This window comes from Felis catus, chromosome A3 (genome assembly GCF_018350175.1).
Source record: "Felis catus isolate Fca126 chromosome A3, F.catus_Fca126_mat1.0, whole genome shotgun sequence".
NCBI classification, from domain to species: Eukaryota; Metazoa; Chordata; class Mammalia; order Carnivora; family Felidae; genus Felis; species Felis catus.
In genome coordinates, this window is record NC_058370.1 from 110,348,235 (window position 1) to 110,373,205 (window position 24,971).

The 24,971-nt window shown below is 34.7% G+C and overlaps 1 protein-coding gene across 2 annotated transcripts in view; it reads left to right on the plus strand.

The window, feature by feature from the left end:
* Positions 1 to 24,971, plus strand: part of STRN (striatin) — a 94,292-nt gene that overhangs the window by 44,615 nt on the left and 24,706 nt on the right. Inside the window, exons 4-11 of one of the 2 annotated variants that reach the window (XM_023251959.2) lie at positions 3,382 to 3,460; positions 6,310 to 6,477; positions 8,348 to 8,483; positions 13,622 to 13,757; positions 16,784 to 16,894; positions 18,947 to 19,033; positions 19,498 to 19,641; positions 23,931 to 24,067. In XM_023251959.2, the coding sequence (XP_023107727.1) occupies positions 3,382 to 3,460; positions 6,310 to 6,477; positions 8,348 to 8,483; positions 13,622 to 13,757; positions 16,784 to 16,894; positions 18,947 to 19,033; positions 19,498 to 19,641; positions 23,931 to 24,067 (998 nt within the window). The remainder of the gene's footprint in view (positions 1 to 3,381; positions 3,461 to 6,309; positions 6,478 to 8,347; positions 8,484 to 13,621; positions 13,758 to 16,783; positions 16,895 to 18,946; positions 19,034 to 19,497; positions 19,642 to 23,930; positions 24,068 to 24,971) is intronic. The other variant, XM_023251960.2, reaches the window with a different exon arrangement.

Consider the following 24,971-nt stretch of genomic DNA (forward strand, 5'->3'; position numbering starts at 1 on the left):
TAGTTCAGTTTCTTCTATTTAATATTAGAAGGCAGGTACTTATTAAAAATAGAATATTTTTATCCAGAGTGACAGATTCTACCTTTTCATCACGATGTTTAAGACCATTTACATTTCACATGACTATCGATATGGTTAGATTTAAAGTTCCCACCTTGGCTGTTTGTTTGTTTTGTTTGTTCAGTCTGTTCTTTGCTCCCTTTTCCTTTTAGATTTCTTTTGGATTCATCTAGTTTTTGTTGTTGTTGTTGTTGGTTTTTTTTTTTTTTTTTTTTTTTTTTTTTACGGTTCTGTTTTCTCTCTTGCTCACTTATTAGCTCACTCTTTGCTGGTTTGGTGGTTGCTTTAGGGTTAATAGTATACTTCTTCTTTTTTTTTTTTTTTAAACCGCCATCTATCTTTGAGTGACAGTATACCACTTCTTTTGTAGCATGAGAACCCACGTATTTCCATTTCTCTTTGGTAGTTGTTCTCACATATTTTCTTGTATTATATTATAAGTCATACACTACATTCATTATTTGTTGAAACAATCGATTCTCTTTTGAAGGGATTTAAATAATACAAAAAGTATACATTTCCAGTGCTCCTCATTCCTTTGTGGGGATCCATATTTTCTGGCATCATGTTTCATCTGCCTCAAGGGCTTTTATGTATCCTGTAGTATGGGCTGTTGCCGATGACTTCTTCCAGCCTTTGTGTGTCTGAAACATCTTTACTTTGCTTGCTTGCATTGTTTCTGATGAGATACCTTCTATCAAACTTATCTTTTATTCCTCTGTATGTAGAATGTGACCTTTTTCTCTGGCTGCTTTGAAGAGTTTTCATTTGATCATTGGTTTTAAGCAATTTCATTATGATATGCTATGGTATAGTTCCCAGGTTCTCTCCCCGCCCCCCCCCCCCCCATTATATTTCTTGTGCTTGGGATTTATGGAGTCTCTTGGATCTGTGGGTTTATAGTTTTCATGAAACTTGGAACTTTTCAGCCATCATTTCTTCAGATACTGTTTTTTGTTCTCCCTCCCTATGCTGTGATCTAGAAACGCTGTCCAGGCAGTGGGCAGGAATAATCACAGGGCTCACCGTGCTTCTCTTCTCTCAGGGATCATCTTCCTCTGTTGCCTGATGTCCAGTGTCTTAACCATGATTTCATCTATTTTGTTTTGTACTTGTTACAAGCAGGAGGGTAAATTGGGTCCCTCTTCTCCAACTGCACTGGAAGTACGACTCAAGTACTTTTAATATGACCAAGCAATTCAACTCTTACCACTTTAGATAAAATCCTCACTTTTTTTGATGTCATTTTTTTTTAAACTTGGTAAGGTAAGAGTGAATCTGATATTTGATTGAGAGAACTGTGAGTTTTAACTTGGATAAAGAACAGTGGGAAAAATTAGGTTCACATGTACAGAAGTTTTATTTTAATCCAAGACTTAAAAAAAAAAAATACGTTACCCAGGGAGTCAAATTTTATATCAGTATACAAATATACTTTTTTTTTTTTTAAAGAGGGTGAAGATGCATTCTTATTTGATTTGGCTTAATTTATTTTTTATTAAGATATAATTTACATAAGCAAAATTTACCTTTTTTAGTGTTTTCACAAACATATATGGTCTTGTTCCTACTATACTTCTTCCCCACTCTAATCCCTGAGCAGCCGCTAATCTGTTTTATGTTCCTGTAGTTTTGCCTTTTCCAGAAACTCATATGAATTCCAGGATCATACAGAATAAATATAGCCTTTTGATTCTAGCTTTTCTCACTTAGCACAATGCATTTGAGATTCATTCGTGTTGGTGTGTTCATTCCTTGTTGAGTAGTATTCCAATGAGTGCATGTGTCACACTTTGGTAATAACATCATGAGCTGCCAAAGTAGGCAAAGACAGTTGAGTATATCTGAGGATAGTATAGAAAGAATTCGGGCCATTACTGATGGGAAATTAAATGATCTCAAAAGTTCTTTCACATCTGAAATTTTCAGTCTTTTGAAATGCCAATGCACATGTTCTCACTTGGCAGGTATAGGTTACTTACATCACTTAAAAAGGGGATATATTTAGAACATACCATAGTGTATTTCTGAATTTGTGGAACCATTTGTGAACCATAGTTCCTGAATTTGTGGGTCAATGGAAGCAGATGTGTTGTTTTTTCTTAACATTGGGACATCATTCTGCCCTCTTTTTTTTTAAAGTATACCCTCTGAAGTCGTCCTATCCCAAAGTACTCTTATCTTTTTAAGGTATCTTAATCCCTCCCACCCCCCACTGTACTGCTATTTCTTTGGTATATCACAGAGCTTGGCCTAACTATTTTAGGAGAAAAACGAAAATGGAAGACCAAATTCTCATTTACTTATTTCTTTAATTTCTTCTCATTGTAGTGAGAGCATGTAGAGGGAAACAGAACTCTGGAGTCACATGTGATTTCAGCACCTTACAACTGTGTTTCTAACTTGGGAATCTTACAGTTAACTTGTAAAACTCATCTTGCTCATCTTTAAAATGGGGATTTGGGGTTGTAAAGATTAAAAAAGATAACATATGTGTTTTTAACATAGCATCTGGAACATAGTAAATGCTTAACATCAAAATCATAAAACAAATTTTCCCAATCTCTCTTATATCTCCACTTGAATAAAACCCTGTAAGAGATCATAGTTTCTTGCAGTTTGATCAAGGGCTGATGAAAAGTGTGAACTTTTTGGGGTTTTTTTTTTTTTTGTTTTTTTTTTTTTTGTATTTTTAAAGTTGAGTCAGAGTATAGTTTGGAAATTCTGTAGTCCAGATTTATCACAGAGAGGGCTCTTTTCATTTTACTATCTTAAAAGGGTTCAGCGTCTACCAAATGATGAATTAAAGCTTTACAGGGCTTAGGTGGTTTTCATTCAAGGAACGTCTTCAAAAGAATACTTGAGGTTTTTACTTAATAACTAGTGAAGGAAATAGATGTGGATTGAAATTATTTCTTACCTATATCTACTCTTTACCAGACTGGCTTTTCTGTCATCATTCCTGAGTACTTTGTTCTAGTTCTGATGTGGTGCTCCATAATACTTTCATTGGACTCCTATTGTATGACTTGATTTGAGTCAGTCTTTGTCCTGGAGGAAAATTCTTAGGCCACTAGAGATTGGGAAAATGTCGTTATTTTAGTTCTGCTACTCTCAGGGGAATCTAGTAGCTATAATGAATTCATATTTTGTTATGGAAATTAGATTTAAAAAACAGAATTTACATTGTCCTAAAACATACCTTACAGTGTAGTTTCGCATATTCTGATCTAATAAATTTTTATTGGACATATTTTATGAATTGAGATACTCTCTAATGTACAAAGCAAGGCATTTTTATTATGATTTAATGTTTTCCAGATGAAGGTAATGAAACAGAGGTACAGCCACAACAAAACAGCCAGTTAATGTGGAAACAAGGTCGACAACTACTCAGACAGTAAGTATCCTGTGGTTAAACAAAGAGAAGTATATTTCATCAGGGTACACATATATATATCTATATATGTATCTATAGATATATCTATATATGTATCTATAGATATATCTATATATATATCTATATAGATATATACATATATATTTTTTTTGCATTTGCAACTCAGTACAATATTATCTCTTTTATTGTTAGACTGCTGGTATGAAAAAACTTAATTGAATTACTGTTCCTTTTTCATATTACACATTTTCCCCCTGTGGTAGAATTCATTTTTTATTAAATATTAACAAGAATTACCAAGAATAAATTCTTTTATTTTATAATTTTAGCTTTATCAAAGAGGATATCTAATAAGTGTTTATTTATTTATTTTGAGGGGGGTTGGGGAGGGGCAGAGAGAGAGGGAGAATCCCAAGCAGGCTCCGCACTGGGAGCAGAGCCTGACCTGGGGCTCAATTCCACAAACCGTGAGATCATGACCTGAGCCAAAATCGAGTTGGATGCTTAACCGAGTGAGCCACCCAGGCATCCCTCAGAGATTAATTTTAAGCTTCTAAATTTTAATATATGCTTATGTTTACATTTTAAAGAATTCTGTATTCCTAAAGTTATTTTTGCATCTTTTGTACATGAATATATGTGTGTCCTAATAGAAGTCTAATCAATATTAAGATGTAAAATTTTGGGTTATGTTTTTTAAACTTTCTATTTTAAATAAATTGAAGAACTTCTTTAATTTTCCCAATTTGCAGATATTGCACTAACATGTACTTTCTCCTATAAAATGTGTTTTGAGACTATAAAGAGGAAACAAAGCTGGAATGAGGTTCAGATGTCAGGTGGTAGGCTATAACCCACTTTACCAGCTCACTGCCTGGTTCTTGCATATCACATTTGAAATTGGTATTCTAATTTGTGCTTGAGTAAAATGAAATTTACTACCTGTTTTGGATTTTGGGGTTTCCTGTGAATAGTCTACATCTATGGTTTCCAGAGTGGATTTGTGCTGGCCATTCCTTTTGACTAATGGCAGAGAGAATATTAAAATGTGTCTTTTTATGTATTTGTTATTTATTCAAAGTTAAAGAAAATGAGAATTCACTAATATTTAATAAGTGGTTTTCACTGGTGCCCTCACTTTGGTCTTAAATATGATTATGAATTTTTCTTTTTATAAATGAGTGTTCTTAGTGATGATTTTTTTAAATGAGAAGTGGTTATCATAGTGAGCAATCTGAGAGAGAATTTTCAAAAACTTTTAAAAGATTCACAATCTGCCCCCTCAAAGAAAAGGTGACATTCTATCAATGAATAAAGAGGTTTTCTTTAGTAAAGCCAACTTACCTATGGAAAGAGCAGTTTTTAAAACAGTTACTTGTAATGTGATTTTGTTGACAAAGATAGGTATGTATCAAATGTTAAAAACAGAAAAATATAACACCTTTGTATTGGTTTGTAAGAACAACTAATTAAATTCAGGAAAGTTAAACATTTATTCAGACTTTAATCAAAACCTTTTTTTTTTTTTAAGTTTATTTTATTTTAAAAGAGAGAGCAAGAGTGTGCACGTGCACATACAGGAAAAGAGCAGAAAGGGAGGGAGAGACAGAATCCCAAGCAGGCTCTGTGTCGCCAACATGGAGCCTGATGCAGGGCTTGATCTCACTAACCGTGAGATCATTGCCTGAACTGACACCGAGAGTCAGACGCTTAACCTACTGAGCCACCTGAGTGCCCCTCATCAAAACCTTCTATAAATATTGGATAGTATTAAAATGAGTGTCTTGATTTGGTAAGATACACTTACTCCATTTCGGTCACACATCTTTTTGAAATATCTCTTTGAGCTGTAATCTGTTAATACCTGATCTTGAAATAAACTGGCCTGAAACTAATTATCTTGTCCACCTTTGTTTTCTCTTTCATTTCATAGACTTGATGCTTACTTATAGGTTCATGCCTAATATTTGTCTGTCACATTTGTTAATGACAGTATTTTGGCATGACGTTTGCCTTTTTCATGTTTTTGCTGCTACCGTTTTTGGTCTTTTTTGATCGATCTTTGCTGTTAAAGGATAACGAATGCCTTCTGTATGCCACCCAATGTATTAGATGTGTCACTCTTAGGAGGGAAGAAAGCTGAAGTTCAGGAGAATTAAAGTTACACCGGAAGAAAGTGGCAGAAACGGGCTTTAGAACCAGGTCTAGCTCTCAGTACAAACCTATTTTTTCTGTGCCGCTGGGTCTCAGTATCACACACACCCACGTGCACACACGCATCCCACATCCACAATTGAATTGTGGGCTATTTTTACTTTAGAGTTGGCTTAGGATAAAAGCTTCCTTTCTGTAGAAATGACTCTTTGGAATGTACTCTTCTTGTATGTCTTGGAGGAAAGCAGATATGCTAGAAATATTCTCTCTAGCTCTCAGACAGTTGATCCAAAAACACTTTATAGCAGAAATGTAAAAAGAGTACTGGTTATAATAATTACTGTTATAAAATAATAATTTATTAAGGATCTGAGAGTGAGTTTGCTCCAATCCTGCCTAGAAGAAAGAATGTGCTATTAGGTATATTAAGGAACAGCTTCTTCTTATGATAAATGCAATGAATAGTGTATTGTATAGTTCTTTGATTTTTTTCAGTGACCGTAGAGGCTGGTACTGCAAGAGACATCTCCATCTGGCAGCTGGAAGATTATTTATTAGCCAGTCTTGCCAGCATAGTACTGTACTGTTAAGTCTTCTGCAGGCAATGGATTTAAAGAAATACTTTTATTTACATGTTAAGTTATAGAATACTGATTCCAAAATGACCGGATTGTAAGGATCCTCTTCGCACACAGGTATCTACAGGAGGTGGGTTACACGGATACTATTCTAGATGTGAAGTCTAAACGAGTACGAGCTCTCTTGGGCTTTTCAAGTGACGTCACGGACAGGGAAGATGACAGAAATCAGGACTCAGTTATAAATGGCACAGAGGCTGAAGTTAAAGAGACAGCAATGATTGGGTGAGTATTTTGTCTGGGTTACTAAATAATTTTGGTTTATGGGTGACACTTGTGATACTTGCAATTTTAGATACTGTTACAGGAATAATTTTTTTATAAAGTTTAATTAAAAAATGGAAATTTCATTTGGTAGAAGATAACCTATAGGGATTAGAGTTATTTGTGATTATTATAATATTTTTTGTTTAAGATATTTTTATTTGCTTGAAATTTATAGATTTAATACAGATTTTAATATCTTGAAGCTCAGTCACTTACTATTAGAACTTCACAAAAGATCATCTTTCAAAATTCAGTTCAAATCTGTAAAAATGAAATTTCATTCCTGGTGACCTAGAACTCCTATAAATTCCTCAAATTTTTTAGAAGTAAAACTTTTAACCATGTTTGTGTATTTAATAATACTGTAACCCCTCTTTCTTTTGAAAATTATCTATTTTAAGTTTATGTTTTTAATTGATAGAATCAGTGTGAGAAATTCAATAGCTATTTGAAATATTTTGTTTTGCATTTTGGATCATATGTCATACAATTACATGTAATTTTGTTTAAAATGAACATGAACAGTTAAATAAGGAGATTCTTTATTGAAAAAAATGTTGGCATGATTCTTAAATAAAAAGCCAAAGATTCTATGAAAGTCTAAATATTATGTTACTTCATTTTAATGCATGTTAAAGCCATAAGAATGGTTTAAATTGAACTCTATACATTTTCTAGCAGGAACATCGTTTCTGTTAGTTGGAACGTTAAAATTATGGGATATGGGTAAAGGCTCAAAAATAGGACTTACAAGTTCTCTAAACAAATGTCATTGGAGCCTTCTTAAATGTATTCAGTAATAACTAAGACTACATTAACTTGTTTTTATAAATGTAAGATTAGATTGTTTCTTTGTGTAGATACAAACAATGCAGGCCTTATTCCTGATTATAGTTTTACCTAAAGGGTTATTGTAAGTCATTGTAAAGATGTTCAGAAAAGACCACTCTAATTGTCTTGTGTTTTGTCCTTGACCTGTGTTTTGAAACTGAAAAGGGTATTATTCTGAATCTGTCTGATTTATGTAGGGATAGAGAATAGGGTAGAAAAAAACCAAAAACATAGCTCTCAACAGATTTGAAATTTGAGATGTATCTGTTTTGAAAATTTTGTCCATAGTTGTGGTTAATTTTTTTTTTTTTTAAGAAAATGCCTTTTATCTAAAACATTTCCTAATGAACTGGAGAGAAATCATTCTATTCTGGCTATTAGGAAATTATTTACTAGATTTATTTTGAGGGACTAAATTAAAATTGTATATGTTTGAAAAGTCAGTCATTTTGAAAATGAATGGTTTATTCATTAACACGATCAAGTTTTGTAGTAATATTAGTTTGACTAATAAGTTATTTCATGTGCACATTTACTTTTTTCAGCTCCTTAGCTGTTCAGCAGAAATGTAAGATTGCATCAGAGAAAATTGACCTACTAGTTATTTTTTTAGTTATAGAAATTTATATTGTTGGAGGAAGAGTTGCAGAGAGTAAAAGAATAGAGAAAAATAGAAAATATTTTTAAATGTTTAAAAAGAAAATATTTTTAAAAAGAAGTACATTAAGTTTGACTTAAGGATCAAAAGAATACTGAATCAGGAGGGGCCATTAGTCTGAATAGTTATGATTGTAAAGTACTTTAAGAGTAACCACTTCCTATAGTGCTTTTCCAATTAAAATCCATGGAAATGTAATGGATAAGAATCAGTGTCGTTCATAACATGATTTGAGGGGTCATAGTTATAATATAGACAAGTTAATGCAGCATATCATGGATTAATTCTTATGTTAAGTTTAAAAAATGAACTGAGCAAGACGTACATGTTTTAAACCAGAAAATCCGAGTTAACAGATTCTGCCTCCGTGCTGGATAATTTCAAATTCCTTGAAAGTGCAGCTGCAGATTTCAGTGATGAAGATGAAGATGATGACATTGATGGAAGAGAAAAAAGCATCATTGATACTTCAACGGTGAGTTGGTTACTCAGATATTAATATTTTTAGGGATCATTATGTGTACTTTAAGAATAATCTGTGTTCTTCAACCTAAACTCTTAACTTTTTTTGTGTGTGTGAATTTGGGGACATTTAATCTAAGAGGTTTCAGTATTGAGTTAAAATTCAAGAATATTTTTAGGATGGCAGCTTTCTCTTAAAGGTCCTCACTTTTTGGGGCACCTGGCTGGCTCAGCTAGTAGTACATGTGACTCTTGATCTCAGGGTTGTGAGTTTGAGCCCCATGTTGGGTAGAGAGATTACTTAAAAAAAAAAAAAAAAAAAATCTTGAAAGGTCCTTACTCTTTGACTGGTTAGCTCATTAAACATTTCAGTATTTCTGCAGAGCTGGTGAATGTGGTAAAAATGTGTGTGTTATACCAGTGCAGCGTTATTGGTGCTATAAGACAATAGAACTGACAGACCCATTATGGTGCCTGATGGCCACTGGCATCACCTCTAATTGATGAGGTTTTTGTGACTTTTGCCTGGGTTGCTTTGGTAGACAAATGTTATAGACTCTCAGAACTCTTCCATTAGATTTCTTCAAACAGATTTAAAGTTATTCTGCAGTTTTGTTTAGATCTTCATAAATTTATTGACTTTCCCATGGTAGTTTCCTGGAATAAGAAGTGTCTCTTGCTTCTTCTCCCTTCTCTTCCCTTCTCCGTTCTGTCACCTTCAGCCCCTCTTGTTATTTTCCCTCTCTTCTTTTTTCCTCCCTTCTTTTTTCCTCCCTTCTTTTTCCTCCTCCTCCTCTCTTCTCTCTCTTCTTCTTCCCATCCTTCTCCTCTTTTAAGTAATAGATGAGGTCATGCTTTGTTTAGAAAAATGTTTACATTTCCTCTTCCATGTGTATTTAAGAAGAGTAAGGTAGAAAGCAAGGTAGGGAAGCTGACTGGACCTAGAGTTGAAAGCCTTGGGGTTAAGTTCCATTTCTGTTACTAGTTACCTGTGTTTCTTATCCTTCAGGCTTAGTTTTATACTTTGTAAAACAGAGGTCATAATACCCATCTTATCCTCAGAGGATTTTGTGAGGAATAAATGAGATGTTGTATATGAAAATGATGTATACGCTCTCTGGGTGTAACTCCTCTGTTCTTGATGCCGTTTGCTCCCATCAGAGACTCTCAAATTATTACTTCCAGATTCTTATTTCCCTGAGCCACTGTTCAGTAGCATTCTGCTGGTACAGGCTTGTCATGGGCATTATTTGAACTTCAAGTAGTCACCCCCAATTTTTCGTATGGAAATACGTAGTAATAGCATGTGTTTTAATTTCCTATATGAAAAGAAAATGCCTAAACTTGTATGATCCCTTTTCTCTGTCCTAGTCATTTGGAAATTTTCTACTGCCTTGTGATTTTTATGGGCTGATTGCATTGAGATCATATTTTCCCATCAAAATACTTTATTCGTAACTCAGTGGTAAATGATCGCTGATTATGATGCTTTACATTATTTGTTAGCCATTATATTGATTTAAATATTAAGAAAAACTGTAAGTTGATTATTCTAAGTATTAAGTGTGGTCTTCCTAGAAATTCCTAACCGTAAACTGGTTTCAAGAATTTTTAAGTAATCAAATTCATAAAGATCTCCTATCTTCCAGTTAGTGCAGATTGTAGCAATTCTGTGACCAAGCAGTGAAGGCACAGCTAATATAAAATACTTAACCCCATTTAACCACTGGATTCAAAAATCCTTTTAGCTTTTCAGGAAAAAACATCTCTAAACAAATCATTTCTTTGTAAAGCTTTGCTAATTTTTAGAATACTGTACACTCATTTTCATCGCTGCAGGTTAATAGCCACATACCAAAAGGACTTTCAAAGTCTAACTCTATGTAGCAATGAATAAGCATGACTTAGAAAACGTATCATGAAGCTATATAGAGAATGGCTGAAAATTATTCTATTAAAATGTTTCGTGAACAAACAGGTTTTTAAACTGTTATTTCTTTAATCAAAATCGTTTAATAGATTCAACTACGAAAATATAGGAACAAAGCCATTAGTAACTTTTATTTGTGTGTAGGCTATAAAATAGTGTGGTATCTTCAAAAAACTGCTGTGTTCTCTTATCTTGCTCTTTACCCTCTATTACAGTTTGATTGTTCTTTGAGTTACATTCTGGATCATTTCCTCCTCTTTCCTTCTTCTTCCTCATGATCAACCTCTTCATCTTATTTTTCCTTACCATCATGGTCTTCATTCTTATCATAGTACCATTAGTTATGTGTAATAATGATCTTGAAATTATACATGTATATATAAAGTGATTATCTTTAAAATTTTGAAGGGTAACTTCACCAGCAAGATTTAGTCTCCACATTCAGATACTTAGGAAGAAAAGTAATGGGATTAAGAATCATTAATTGTTGTGTTAGTCACAGTCTTGTCCCTATTTATGTTATATTTCTTCTAATGATTTGAAAAGGGACCTTCTATCCCTTTTTCTAATCTTTGTGAACCCTGTACAACTCCTAACTTTTTTGTATCTGCCTTAATTTCTTAAGCTGATTTGTAAACTCACTGAAGGTAAGAGTGGAGTGGAACCTTAGATGTAAGGAAAAGTAATATGTGCTTATTACAACAAACCCCACCCCTTCCCATTTACTAATCCTACTCTTTGTTGGTAACCATACTTTTCTTCTATGCCTAACCATTAAAAACACAGGAGTTTTGGGGTGCCTGGGTGGCTCATTTGGTTGAGCATCCGACTTCGGCTCAGGTCATGATCTCGCAGTTCGTGAGTTCGAGCCCCTCGTCGGGCTCTGTGTTGACAGTGCAGAGCCTGAAGCCTGCTTCCGATTCTGTGTGTCTCTCTCTCTCTGCCCCTCCCCCGCTCACACTCTGTTTCTCTCCCTCTCAAAAATAAATAAACATTAAAAAAAAAAAGTAAGAACAACAACAACAAAAAACTCGACAGGAGTTTTAATTTATTTAGGTTGTAGAGACTTGATAGACAGTGATCTGCAGGTTGCCATATTTTCATTCATAAGGTTATGTGGAGGAGATGAAACCTAGAACAGATTAGGAGTTAATTTTGTGACTTAATACCATATTTAGTAATAAGAATGTTGAAAATACATTCAGACTTTCAATGTAAGTCTGTATTTTCTCTTCCCTTTTTGTTAAGCATCGAGAACAAGAATTCTCTATCTACAAGATGTTGGTGATGGCCTATCTAATTTATATCTGGTGTCCCATCAGGGTCAAGGAAAGAGAGGGATCAAGCCTCTAGGGTAAAAGAAGAGGGATTAGGCAGTGTGTTTGTGGAGCAATGAAGGTTAGCATCTTCTCTTGGCATAACTCTTGAGAGATACTTTTTGACCTTGGTCTGGCCGCCCAGGGAAAATTAGAACAAATTATTGGCATGTGGTTACAAAAGAATTCACCTTCAGCATGGGTTTTCTATACCACAGTATGTCAAACTGGTCTTGCTTTTTTTGTTTGTTTAATAGATTCATAGATGGGAGATTGGAATATGCTGTAAACATAAAAGTATGTCTTGATTTTAGGGAAATATTCTGAATAGTTAAACCAGTTATTCTAGCAGCATTAAAGAATCCTTGATTTCTCCTATTCAGTTTACACACACACACACACACACACACACACACACACACACACACACACACACACCAGGACAGTTAAGGCAGATAAGGTTTCATTCATTGCACCAGCTTTCTTCTTCTGATAGTGGCTTCCTGGAGTGCTGCACTGAGAAGGATTTTCGAGACTGTATCTGATCTTAGATGAAAAGCACTATGATTGGTAACTGATACCAGGAATGAGCAGAACAGGGTAATACAAGTCAGGTATTTGTTATCTCTTAGAGTCTGTTTCTAGACTCTAGTCTGTCCTATTGATGAGTCTGTTGAACCCTTAAAATTTTAAACCACTCATAGTAACCCACTGATACAGTTTGATCAGCTCATGCTATTTCCATTTTGCATGAAATGAAGAAGCTGAGGTCTGGAGAAGTTGAGATACTGAGTCCATTGTAGCAAAAGAAACTGCAAACCAGTCATCCTAATTTCTTTGGGCTCTTAGTGGTGCAGGTGACTAAAAAGAAAATGATTCATAACGAGTATCGGCATATAGATCTCAAAAATTACCGCTGCATGCCTTAAGCCTAAATTTTAATCCTTCAAGTGGATTTGTGATTCCAGAGACATTCCTAAATAGATAGAATGAGACATAACAGCCCTTGCCAGATTTTCTAGTAAATCTAAGTTAAGTCACACTCTGAAAGATCACGGTTTTAGAAAAAGTTTAAATATGTAGAGAGTTATTGGAGAAAACTGATGCCAGGTTGGAACAGTAGAAATAGTAATGGGAACCTTTTTTTCCCCCTCTAACCGAATACTTTCTAAGTCTTAAGGCATGCATTTTGGGATTTTAGATTTTTAAGGGAATGATGTAGTAGAGCTAACCTTTATCATGGTTATATTCTGTAAAACCTTTGCACTGTTGTGTGAAATATTTCTCATTTTGGTTAGAATAGAACGTCTATACGTTACACAGGCTGCATCCAAGAAATGTAAGAGATGGTTGTGGTTCTCCTAGTACTGTAGTATGTCAGGGACATTTTTCATCGACTATAACAATGTTTTCAATATCTGATTTCATTCGTTTATTTAAAACAAGCCATCATTGAACAAAGTTTAAATGGTTACTTTAAAATGTGTAATGTGTATCTTTTCAAAATGACCCCTGTTTTCCATTGATTTGGTTAGGTATTACAGCTATTTAACATAACAAAGATCTACTTTCCGAAGAAACCAATAGTTGAGTTTTCTCATTCGATGAGAAAGGGATACTGTTTTTCTTTATTTAAATTAATTCCAGGGGCACCTCCGTGGCTCAGTCGGTTAAGCGGCTGACTTCAGCTCAGGTCATGATCTCGGCGGTCAGTGAGTTCAAGCCCCACGTTCTGTGCTGACAGCTCAGAGCCTGGAGCCTGTTTCAGATTCTGTGTCTCCCTCTCTCTGACCCTCCCCCGTTCATGCTCTGTTTCTCTCTGTCTCAAAAATAAATCAACGTTAAAAAAATAAAGAAATTCCATAATATATCCTAAAATTTTAATTTAGCATGTTTTTTCGTTAGATTGTTAGGAAAAAAGCATTGCCTGATAGCAGTGAAGATCGAGATACAAAAGAAGCCCTAAAGGAGTTTGACTTCTTGGTTACATCAGAGGAAGGAGACAGTGAGTCTAGAAGTGCAGGCGATGGAACAGAATGGGGTAAGGAAGCATATGGATCCCACCAGAGACGTTAAGTAAAAGAAACCAGTATTTTACAAGCAGGGCAACATCTTGAAGAACACTGTAAATTTCTCATAATGATGAAATGTTGAACATCCTATGAACTTTTTACTATTGTCACCTTTTATCCGGTGTATATATCTGTGTGTGTGTGTGTGTGTGTGTGTGTGCGTGTGTGTGCGTGTGTGTGTGCATGTGTGTGTCTGTTTAAAGAAAGTTGTATTGGTTATCTTATTTTTTTTTAAATATAAGCAATATCCATGAAAATAATTTGAATCCGTATACAGACTGTTCTGTGTTTTCTGCCTAGATAGAACTTGAAAAATCTAGATTTTGTAGAAATTGAGTATGAGAATGTAATAGAGGGTTTTAGAGACTCATCTCTGGCATCTTCTGTGCAAAAAGAAGTACAGATTTAAAAAATTGTAGTTACTTATTCTAGGCAGATTTCATCAGTTTGTACAAGGCATAGAAACCAATTGTATGGATGGGGCGCCTGGGTGGCGCAGTTGGTTAAGCGTCCGACTTCAGCCAGGTCACGATCTCACGGTCCGTGAGTTCGAGCCCTGCGTCAGGCTCTGGGCTGATGGCTTAGAGCCTGGAGCCTGTTTCCGATTCTGTGTCTCCCTCTCTCTCTGCCCCTCCCCCGTTCGTGCTCTGTCTCTCTCTGTCCCAAAAATAAATAAACGTTGAAAAAAAAAATTTTTGTTAAGAAACCAATTGTATGGAAACCAATTTGACAATAAATTGCATATATTAAAAAAAAAAAAAAGAATCTTGTTAGTTTCTGGCAAGTAATAGATTTCACCACACATCTTCTGTGACCTTCCATTACTATTGTTGTGAGTCTAGTGAAGATAACAATAAGGTTTAACTTTTAATTAAAAAAAAATGGAAGACCCTCTAGGATCCAAAAGCTACCCAGTTTAATTTATTACTAAGAGCTGATTGATGAAATATTAACATTTTTAAAAATTTTTTTTTGAGACAGAGGGAGACAGAGCTGGAGTGGGGGAGGGGCAGATAGAGAGGGAGACACAGAATCTGAAACAGGCTCCAGGCTCTGAGTTGTCAGCACAGAGCCTGATGCGGGGCTCAAACCCACGAACCGTGAGATCATGACCTGAGCCGAAGTCGGATGCCCAACCGACTGAGCCACCCAGGCGCCCCAAAATATTAACATTTTAAATTGTTAGATCTTTCTGGAAAAATAGAGTATTTTTATTATTGATAGATTATAGTTAGAGCTATAAAAATGTTGAGAGTTTTAAAATTTATTGTGTTTAGTATATTCAGAGGCCCAATAAAGTTTTTAAAACTGTAGATTGAAATTTAAACTTCTTAAAAATAGATTCCTGTTTGTTCTGATTCATTTAGATTTATTCCAGTCATCCAACAAATATTGATAAAGTGCCTTCTATGTGCCAAGTCATTTGGTGAAGATCCTTACCTTTGTGGTCCATATAGTCTGCTAAGGGAATATAGCCAGTAAGCAATAAACATAAATGATAGAGCATGTCAGAAGGTGATAAATGTTGTGGGAAATAGAAAAAGTAGAACAGAGTAAAGGAGATAGGGAGTGCTGGGCTCAGGGTGGCCTGGAGGAGACAGATTACAATTTAAAATTGTAATGGGGTAGGCCCCATTGAGGGGTAACACCTGGACAAAAGACTTGAAGTGGATTGATGGGTTGACAGTAAGATATCTAGGGGAGGAATATTCAGGAAAAAAAAAAGCTACAGCAAATGCCCCAGGATAGCAGTAGCCCTCATATGCTTGAGGAATTCTGGGACACCAGAATGGCTGAAGCAGAGTGATTCTAAGGGGAATATGGTAACAAATGATCAAATTGTGTAGGGTCATAGACCCCTGGTGAGATGGGGAACTACAGGGGAATTTGAGCAGAAGGGTGACATGGTCTGACTTTTAAAGCATCATTCTGGCTGCTGTATTGAGAAAGACTACCTATAGTAGCCATTGTTGGTAATAATCTTGATGTTAGGGGAAAGGGGGCAATTATTGTAGTAATTCTAGCAAGAGACAGGGTGATTAGAAAAGTAGTGTATGTGCTAAGTAGTCAGATTCTAGATGTGTTTGGAAGGTAGAAAAAACAGTATTTCCTGAAATATTTGATGTGAGGTGTGAAAGAAAGGGAGTTTTTTGGTCTGAGCAAATGGCAAGATGAAACATTGGATTTGGAAAAGGGGGGAATTTGATTTTATATGTTTAGTTGGAGATATCTTTTAGAATTTCTCATGGAAATGTAGAGTGGGCAGTTGGATATGAGTCTTGAGTTCAAGCAAGAGTTCTGAGCTAACACATAATGTTATATAGTATATAAATTTATACTAAGTATAAAATATGTAACATATTTACTCCTTAAATTTTCTTCTCTTGAAATAGTGAAAATTAATGATTGAATTTCTTATCTGCTTGAAGCTCAGTTTCCTGTTTAAGAACTTATAGGCTAACAAATCACTTAAATTGCTTTAAATTTTGAATGAAGGTTGATTGATAAGTTTACAAAGTGCTGTTTATAAGGCCTGTAAAAAAAATGATTAGTTGATGAACACATGCCAAAAATATAAAATTTTTGAAATGAAAAGATCATTGAAGACTGTTTTGTGTAATCTCTTAATAATAATCTTCTCTCATTACATAAATTAATAAGTGTTTTTTTTTGTGAGTCAGTCATAACTGAATTCAGAAAATGGAATGAAAATGAGGGCTTCTCATTATAGAGTTGTGGGGCTTAATTTAATAAAAGTCACTCAAATCTTCTAGTGTTTTTTTCTGTTTCTTTCAGGAGAAATTTAATATTATTACCTAGGAAATTGAATTGTTTCTTAGATATTACATTTTGTATGACTTATAAGCAATAACTTTAAAATTAGTGTTACATTGAAGAAAATGGTTGTTGTCATTCAGTGACACAACAGTGAATTGACTTATAGTGTTCAATATTTAATTTAAAAAGGCTATTTCATTTGTTTTACTCTATTTAGAAAAGGAAGACCAGTGTCTCATGCCTGAAGCCTGGAATGTGGACCAGGGAGTAATTACCAAACTCAAGGAACAATACAAAAAGGAGAGAAAGGGGAAAAAGGGGGTGAAGAGTAAGTGGAAAACATTGTATCTGTAAACCATAAATCTTTCCTTTTTTTATATCCCCCAATTTTTTTCCCCAATGTTTTCCTAAAACCACTTACTCTTTTTCTTTTCTGCTCCTGGTCTCTTTCATTTTCATCTGCTCTCAGGGGTTGAAATTAAGTGGTTAGTTATTTGATTGTGACCTTAAAAAAATAAAAACAACCATGCTTCTGATTATGGAATCATAATATATCCCAATAATAAATCTAGAGCCTTGTGAGAATATGGAACTATATATTCAAAACATAGTGATAATTTCATTTTTAAAGTATATGTGCTTAATTACCACAATGATTTTTCACTGTTGACAGTTTTAAATCTCATCTAGTTTGACCCTCTGGCAATCCACCAAAATTACTGCATATAATTTTAGACCTTGGAGACAGAAAGTTAATTTCTACCCCTGAATATTCTGTGTGTTCATAACACACAGTTCATTTGCTCTCACTACTATATGCTATACAGGGCAGAGAGTCAAATACACAACTTTTAAAAGTATTTATTTTCTAATTTAAGAATTTTGGCCAATTTCATTTATAATAATATTGCCAATTAGCTTTTTTCTTTTTAATAAGATGTCTGCCATATAAAAACTGGAAGCTAAAATGAAATTGCTAGCCCTGTGAACCATATATAACCATATATATATATATAATTATGCAAATTATTAGGTTTAGCAGTAGATCTAATTAAGTATGTAAAGTAGAAACCTTGAAGAAGCTTTCAAGCATCCCTGAAAACCATCTAAAACACCTTTTTAGGACAGCAAAGCTAAACTACCTCCTGTGCTTCCACTCCCGTTGACCATATGCACATGGGTCTCCCTTTTATGGCAAAAGGAATTGCATCCTTTGGGATATTAAAGTAGTGTAAAGTGGGATTAAAATCCAGTTTAGTGAAACATGTATTTAAAAGTTGGAAAAAGTGTAGTTGTTATTGATAAACAATTCAAATCTTTATTTAAAATATGCTAGGAGTTACAAGTATTTAACTTGAATGGATTAAAAAGTCAGTGGCTATTTTTGATGTTATACTTGTAACGATTACATAACTAAGAACTATTATTTGATGCCTTCTCAATATAAATTAAATTATAATGAGAAATATTAATATTAAAACATTAAGAGCATTTTGTACTTTTTATCCAAATGTATGGATAATAAATGTGATCTTAAACAGTAATGAGATATGATTTACTAGGGCTTTTCAGAGCCATGGCAAAACCAGTTACACTGAAATTTTAATGCAAATGTCATAAATGAGAAAGGAGAATATTTTAATTTTCAGGTTGACATAAGTTGATATTTCTTTAAGTCATTATGCTACAATAATGTTTTGAAATGTAAAAAATCTCTCATTTGGAAGGGTATCCAGGATTTACGTAGAATCCACCTACTATTATACTGGTTATTCAGTTCTTGTCAAATATCAAGGCATTGCTATAGTTGGCATTTAGCACTTACGATCTAAAATGGCACCATTTGACTGGAACCGTATTCCTACTAATGGAAGCTATTGGCTTTCCTGAATCTGGAGATTATGATCAGCATGCAGGTATATAGCACATAGCTTTTTTGTATGACAAAGAAAAATGACTACAGGGGGAGAAATTTTAATATCTTAGGGTAGAGGGACTGCAGGGTGAGGCTCCACACATTTTGTTTATCATCATCAGTTCACACTGTTTTCATAAAATGGTGATCTGGGAACAAGTGAAGACATGGTAAAAACAGAACTGAAGCAAAACTTTGACCTGGTATGAAGCAGAAATTTACAAACCCCCACAAATATTTTTTTAATTGAACGTTTACTGTTGGAAAAATTTGATTCCTATTGATATGGCTCAGTAGAAATATTTCCAGTCAAATCGTGTACTCCAATCATACGGTCTTGAAATATATTTCTAGGTAGTAGTTAAAATTGCTTAAAAATAGTTGTATTCTTTGCTGGTATAGGAAAAAAAAAACCATAACGGACTATGGGTAAGATTTTCCCATTCTTAATTAAACTTGTAACAGGAAAAACTACCGAAGATCTGTTTCAGCCTCTATCCTATATAAAACAGTCAAAACAGGGATGTGGGAGAATGAAGAATCAAAGTTCAGGTAAGTAATCAGTAGGGCATGAGACTTCACCTCGGGTACCATAGCTTCAGGATGTAAGGCAGTGAATGCAACTTCACATAAATGGACAAAAAGGAATGTTGCCGTTTAACTCAGTACACAGTAGCTTCACAATCCCTGGTATCTGTCGTCATTTAGAGCAATATATAAGGATTAAAAGAATGCTATTATTTTTAATGGTCCAAATTGTATATGAACATGATTTTTTATTGAAATAGCGATATTATTCCATTAGCTTAATTTTTAAAATATATGTAAAACATAATTCTTCTCAAGAAATAAACTTTTAAAATAATTTGAAAACTTGGAAAGTAATTACTTTTTAATATGGTAGGGTAGTTTTAAAGGTGAATGTAAGCAAATGTGAATAAGGTTTATGGCACCATTTTGATGCAGTTGGATAATTCCATTCTTTTTTGTTCTCTTCCTCTCTGTTTCTGGGCTAGGGCCCAATAGGTCAAAACTACAAGATATGCTTGCTAACTTGAGAGATGTTGATGAACTTCCCTCGTTACAGCCATCTGTGGGTTCACCTTCCAGACCCACCAGCTCCAGGCTTCCAGAACACGAAATAAATAGGGCAGACGAAGGTAAGTATATGACACTCCCGAGTGCGCACACACACACAGACACACACACACACACACACACACACACACACACACACACACACACACACACACTACTGGGAAATGCATATCTAAATTCAGTTATTAGAAAGGACTTTCCTAAGAAAATAACTTTATTTTACGTATGTTTGATCGACATGGTGTTCCCCAAATGTAGGCTTTCTTACATTCAAGGGGTTTGATTCCCCCTTCAATCTGTTAGACTTGAAAAGGGTGCATAAACAGCAAGTCCAACTCCAGATTCTAGTCCACCTCCCTAGAAGCCGTGTATTTGGTATGTACAGGCTGTTTTATTCACCCTACTGCAACAAGAAGAAAATTAAGTCCATATGATAGGTAGTAAATGTTTACTTCGAGATTCACATAAATATTTTCAGATGTTTTCTTTAAAGTCTGTCATTGATAAGTGAAAACGGGGGGGGGGGGGGGGGGGGAGAAGGACACCTGAAAGTCTACTCACACTTGCAACTGTGTTTCTTTGTTCCCTTTCAGTCCTTGTCTAACTGTGTGTATTTTTTTTAACAAAGTTACAGTCACCACATAGAGTAATTCTATCTTGTTTTATTTATGTAACATAAAGTCCCAAAACAACTTTCATAATTATAATTTTGAGATTACACATTATATTTTAGACTTGATACTTCACCATATCCCTTTTGGATATTTAGGTTCCCGGTTTTTTACAGTACCGTCTTACGATATTTAAATACAATTCTGCCTGTTTTCTAGACATAAGTTCTGACTTACCTATTTATAAATAGATAAAATGCTTATATGTAGAAATTGATCTAAACTTTTTTTTAATGTTTATTTATTTATTTTGAGAGAGAGAGAAAGAGAGAAAGTTATGTGCAAGTGGGGGGAGGGGCAGAGAGAATTCCAAGCAGGCTCTGCATGCTGTCAACACAAAGCATGATGTGGGGGCTTGAACCCACGAACCATGAGATCATGACCTGACCCGAAATCAAGAGTCAGGTGCTTAACTGACTGAGCCACCCAGGCACCCCTAGAAATTGATTTTAAAGTATGTATTTACATTAGCTGAAAATCCAGTATGATGTAAAAGGAACCTTAATGATTAATAAATATTTTTCAATATTTATTTTTTAAAATTGCCTTGAATTTAAATACTGTAATTGTTTGCAGTGAATATGCTTCTTCAAATTACTATTTATTGAATAAAACAGACTGGGAAAAAGCCACAGAAAAATCATAAGTGTTTTTCTTTCTTGGTTTTAAATTCAGTTACATTTTAGAGAGACATAAACTGATAGAACCTTGATGGACAGATTTTCATGGTCGGAGTACTTTTTAAATGAAACTTTTGACCATCACATGGTTAGTTATTAGAGTTAATTTTATACATAGTATACCTGGAATTTATTACTCATACATTAAGTAACGAAGACTTGTACATTACACCTTTATACTCTAAATACACAATTTCTTTGATATAGGGACGTCTTTTGAATTAAAGATGTGAAGTCATGGGCCTCATTAGGTGTGTTTGTTGTCCTCTAGGAGATACATTCACTTGACACTATCCATGTGAGAATTTTAGTCAGTTTGTTATTCTAAGATCAAGTCTAGATAAGAAGTTCATTTTTCTTTTGTTCTAGTAACTCCTAAAGAGTTTTATCAGAGATTTCATCTTGCAGAATTCTAATAACAGAGACAGAATAAGTACTATATACTAAATGACAAATGTATAGAAGCATTACATAAGCCACAGAAAGTGCCCTTCATGGGAAAAAATATTGAAGAACCTTAAAACTGAAGCATTGAATATCTAACTTACTGTCTCTAACATGGGTCCTATAAGCTTTCTTCCTCAGTGAAAGGTTTTCAAAAATATAAAAAGTACGTGAGTAATACACGGTGTATTTAATTGCCCATGAATGATGCCTCTTGGTCTCCAGTTTAGTTTCAGAAAAAGTGTCCAAAGCCTGTGTGTGCTATAAATGTTTATCACTTTATTTTTGTTTTAATGGTTTTGTTTTAATTATTTAACTGTAAATAGTAAAGAGGCACAGTTAAATAATTTTGTAAAAGCTGAAGAAATGTGGCCTGTCGTCTCAAGTTGTAAGGAGTCTTAGAGTTCTGCCCATGGTCGCTCCCTCTGGCCCTCGGGTCTGCTGGCTTAGCCAGGGAGTGTGCTGGAAGGAGCTCCGCCTTTGTTTCAAGGTTTTACATGGCCATTTTTAGAGCATTGTTTAAATTAGCCCAAACAGAGTGTATGCTCAAATCCCATGAATCTTAGTCTTGTTTTTAAGAGTCCTTTTTATTTCACACCTGAACAAAGTTGTCTGGATACAGTAGAAATGAAAACAAACAAAACACCTGGCTGAAGACCCAGTCTCATAGTCTCCTGTGAGTCATTTGATTGAAATTTGGCATGAAAATTGCTATTCTAACCTAAACAGTCTCCACCCTGCAGTAGTTAATGTGAGAGCTGCTCAAACCCCTCAGAGGATATGTGGTATGTTTGGGTAAAACCCATTTTTATTATTGCTGCTTTATTGCATGGTGGTTTTAATTGCATAAGGTCTTAATTTATGTTCTCCTTTGTTCTTACAAGGGTTTTAAGACATAACTCTTATGTCTACTATTTTTAAGACATAACTATTCTTTCATTTCTTCAACAATTACTTATGATTGAATCTAAACTTACATAATTTAAAACTGAAAAACACCTTTAAATCCAGTTTTCTACATATGCTAATTAATATATTGACTTGTTTTTCTTAAGGAAACAAAACATTTTTTAGCAGCCGAAGTTTAAACTGTTAAATTCGTCTTATCAACTTATAAATGTTTGTTATTAGTAAAGTAACCACCTCTAGAAAACTACTCAAAGACTATCTTTGACAGTTTGCCAGCATAATTGCATTTATAAAAATCAACAATTTACTATTGACCAAATTAGGTAAAACTCCTGTTTTACTTTGGCATTTTGCTTTTAACTGATTCTTCTATGATGGTGATTGGAGGAATTGGATTGGTGTGTTCAGTGTCATCTATTACAAAGAAGATATGGCGTCAGCTCGCGGCTAATGAAACTGTTCAAACGGACACTTCGTTAAAAAAACGTCTTTGAAATAAAAATCCACTTATAGTGAAAAGAAAATGTCTTTGAAACAGAAATTTTTAACTGAACTATACCTGTGGAAAACTGTAGAAGTGGTAAGGGAGCAGGTCAGTGAATTATCACAAAGTGAACCCAGCTGTGTTACCACTCCCTCGGTCAGAATCCGAACATGACCAGGGTCTTGAAGGGCTGCTTGGGCTTCAAGTTACTGCGTCTCCCCTTCTCTCCAGACGCAGTCCTGAGTTCTAACACCAACATTAAGTTTGCCTCATATAGGCATATTTTATAGTTGTAACTATTTTACTTCTTTCTTTTTTTTTTTTTAATGTTGATTTATTTTGAGAGAGAGAGAGAGAATGCACCATGAGCAGGGGAGAGGCAGAGAGAAAGGGAGAGAGAGAATCCTAAGCAGACTCTGTGCTGTCAGCATGGAGCCTAATGTGGGGCTCAAATTCACGAACTGTGAGATCATGACCTGAGCTGAAATCAAGAGTCGGACGCTTAACTGAGCCACCCACGCACCCCAGTTGTAATAACCATTTTCGTTTGAAATTTTCTGTATTCTTCCGAGTTACAGAATTAAGCAGTTTTATTTTAAATAAGACCAGGAGTGTTCAGATCACTTGTTACTTATGTTTAATATTTGATAGAAGTAATTTGAGTAATTAACATGAAATAGCAAACGAGGTAAGCCTACTTCGCTTTAGTCGTATTATTTTTTTGTATAGTGAAAAAGAAGGGACAATGGTCTATTGGATTTGTTTCCTGTTGTACTTTTCTTTTTTCTCTTTCTTTTTTTTAATGTTTATTTATTTTTGAGAGAGAGGAGAGAGGGAGCCAGAGGATCCATTGTGGGATCTACAGGGGCTGCGGAGAGCCCAATGCGGGGCTCGAACCCACAAACAGCAAGATCATGATCTGAACCAAAGTCAGACGCTTAACCGACTGAGCCACCCACAGGCCCCTTGTGTTGTACTTTTCAAATTAGATACCTTTGCCTATGGTTAAGATACAGAAAAAGCAACCAGTTCTTGAGGATTTTCTGCTCACTGAATTTTACTGTGTTTGAATGCATTTAAAAATAATCCAATATAGACATGCCCTTAAGAGACTGTTTACACTTTAGAAGTTTTTTTATGTGTCTTCTGTCTTCCCCCTTCAGTGGAAGCATTGACCTTTCCTCCTTCTTCTGGGAAGTCCTTCATCATGGGAGCAGATGAAGCCCTTGAAAGTGAACTGGGACTTGGAGAATTGGCTGGACTTACAGTGGCCAATGAAGCAGATTCACTAACTTATGATGTGAGTCATGGTTTTATTTTTGTTGTTTTTTCATTTCTTAAAAATAAAAAGTTAACCTAATAGAAAAAGATAACAGTGGTAAAATTTCTTTACAGGTATAGAATTTGGTTCTGTTTTAATTGCAAACTTTGAAAATACAGTATTTTTCACATTGTGTAGAGATTAAAATTATGGTCTTTGCCTAAATCTGTAAGTTTTTATATCTTGTTTATTGGTTTTAGATTAAGGGAAAGAATTCCCTTTCTGTTACCAAGTTTGGGTTTTATGTTTTAAGGCACCAGAGATCACTTGAAATTCATGCCTCCCTAATGGCAACATTTGAGTTTCTTCTCCAGTACATTATCAGTGAATACTTGGTCTACAGGAGATTTTAGTTATTGTTAGGCAGGGATGTCTGCAGGGTGTCTTGCAGATGTTAAGGCCGACCCATCAGTGATTTAGACCAAAACTGAAATCGTCATACCTTTACACATGCATGCATTTACTTAATCCCAAACACAGTTGTTTTATAACTACATTTAAATTGTCAGAAAAACAGTTGCTTGTTTTATAAAGTATTTACAACCTGTCTTGTCTTGATGAAAATGGTCTCACTTTGATACCTCATTATCTTTGTTGGAGAACACAGTATAGCTCCTACCACATGGGGGCTGTAAAGATGGATGCTTAAGCAAACCATGGATATGAGAAGGATGTGCTCCAAAGAGGAACCTCACCACTCACTCCTCTTCCTACAAATCAAAATTCTCACTCTTTGCTAAGTCCATTAGTAAGTCTTTTGGGTTCTTCCTCCAAAAATACCTAAAATCGTTAGCTGTTTTTTACTTTTCATCCTACTCCATTGTTTTCTTCACCTGGAACTACTACAATAACCTCATCTAAATGGGCTCTTGGTTCCCCATTC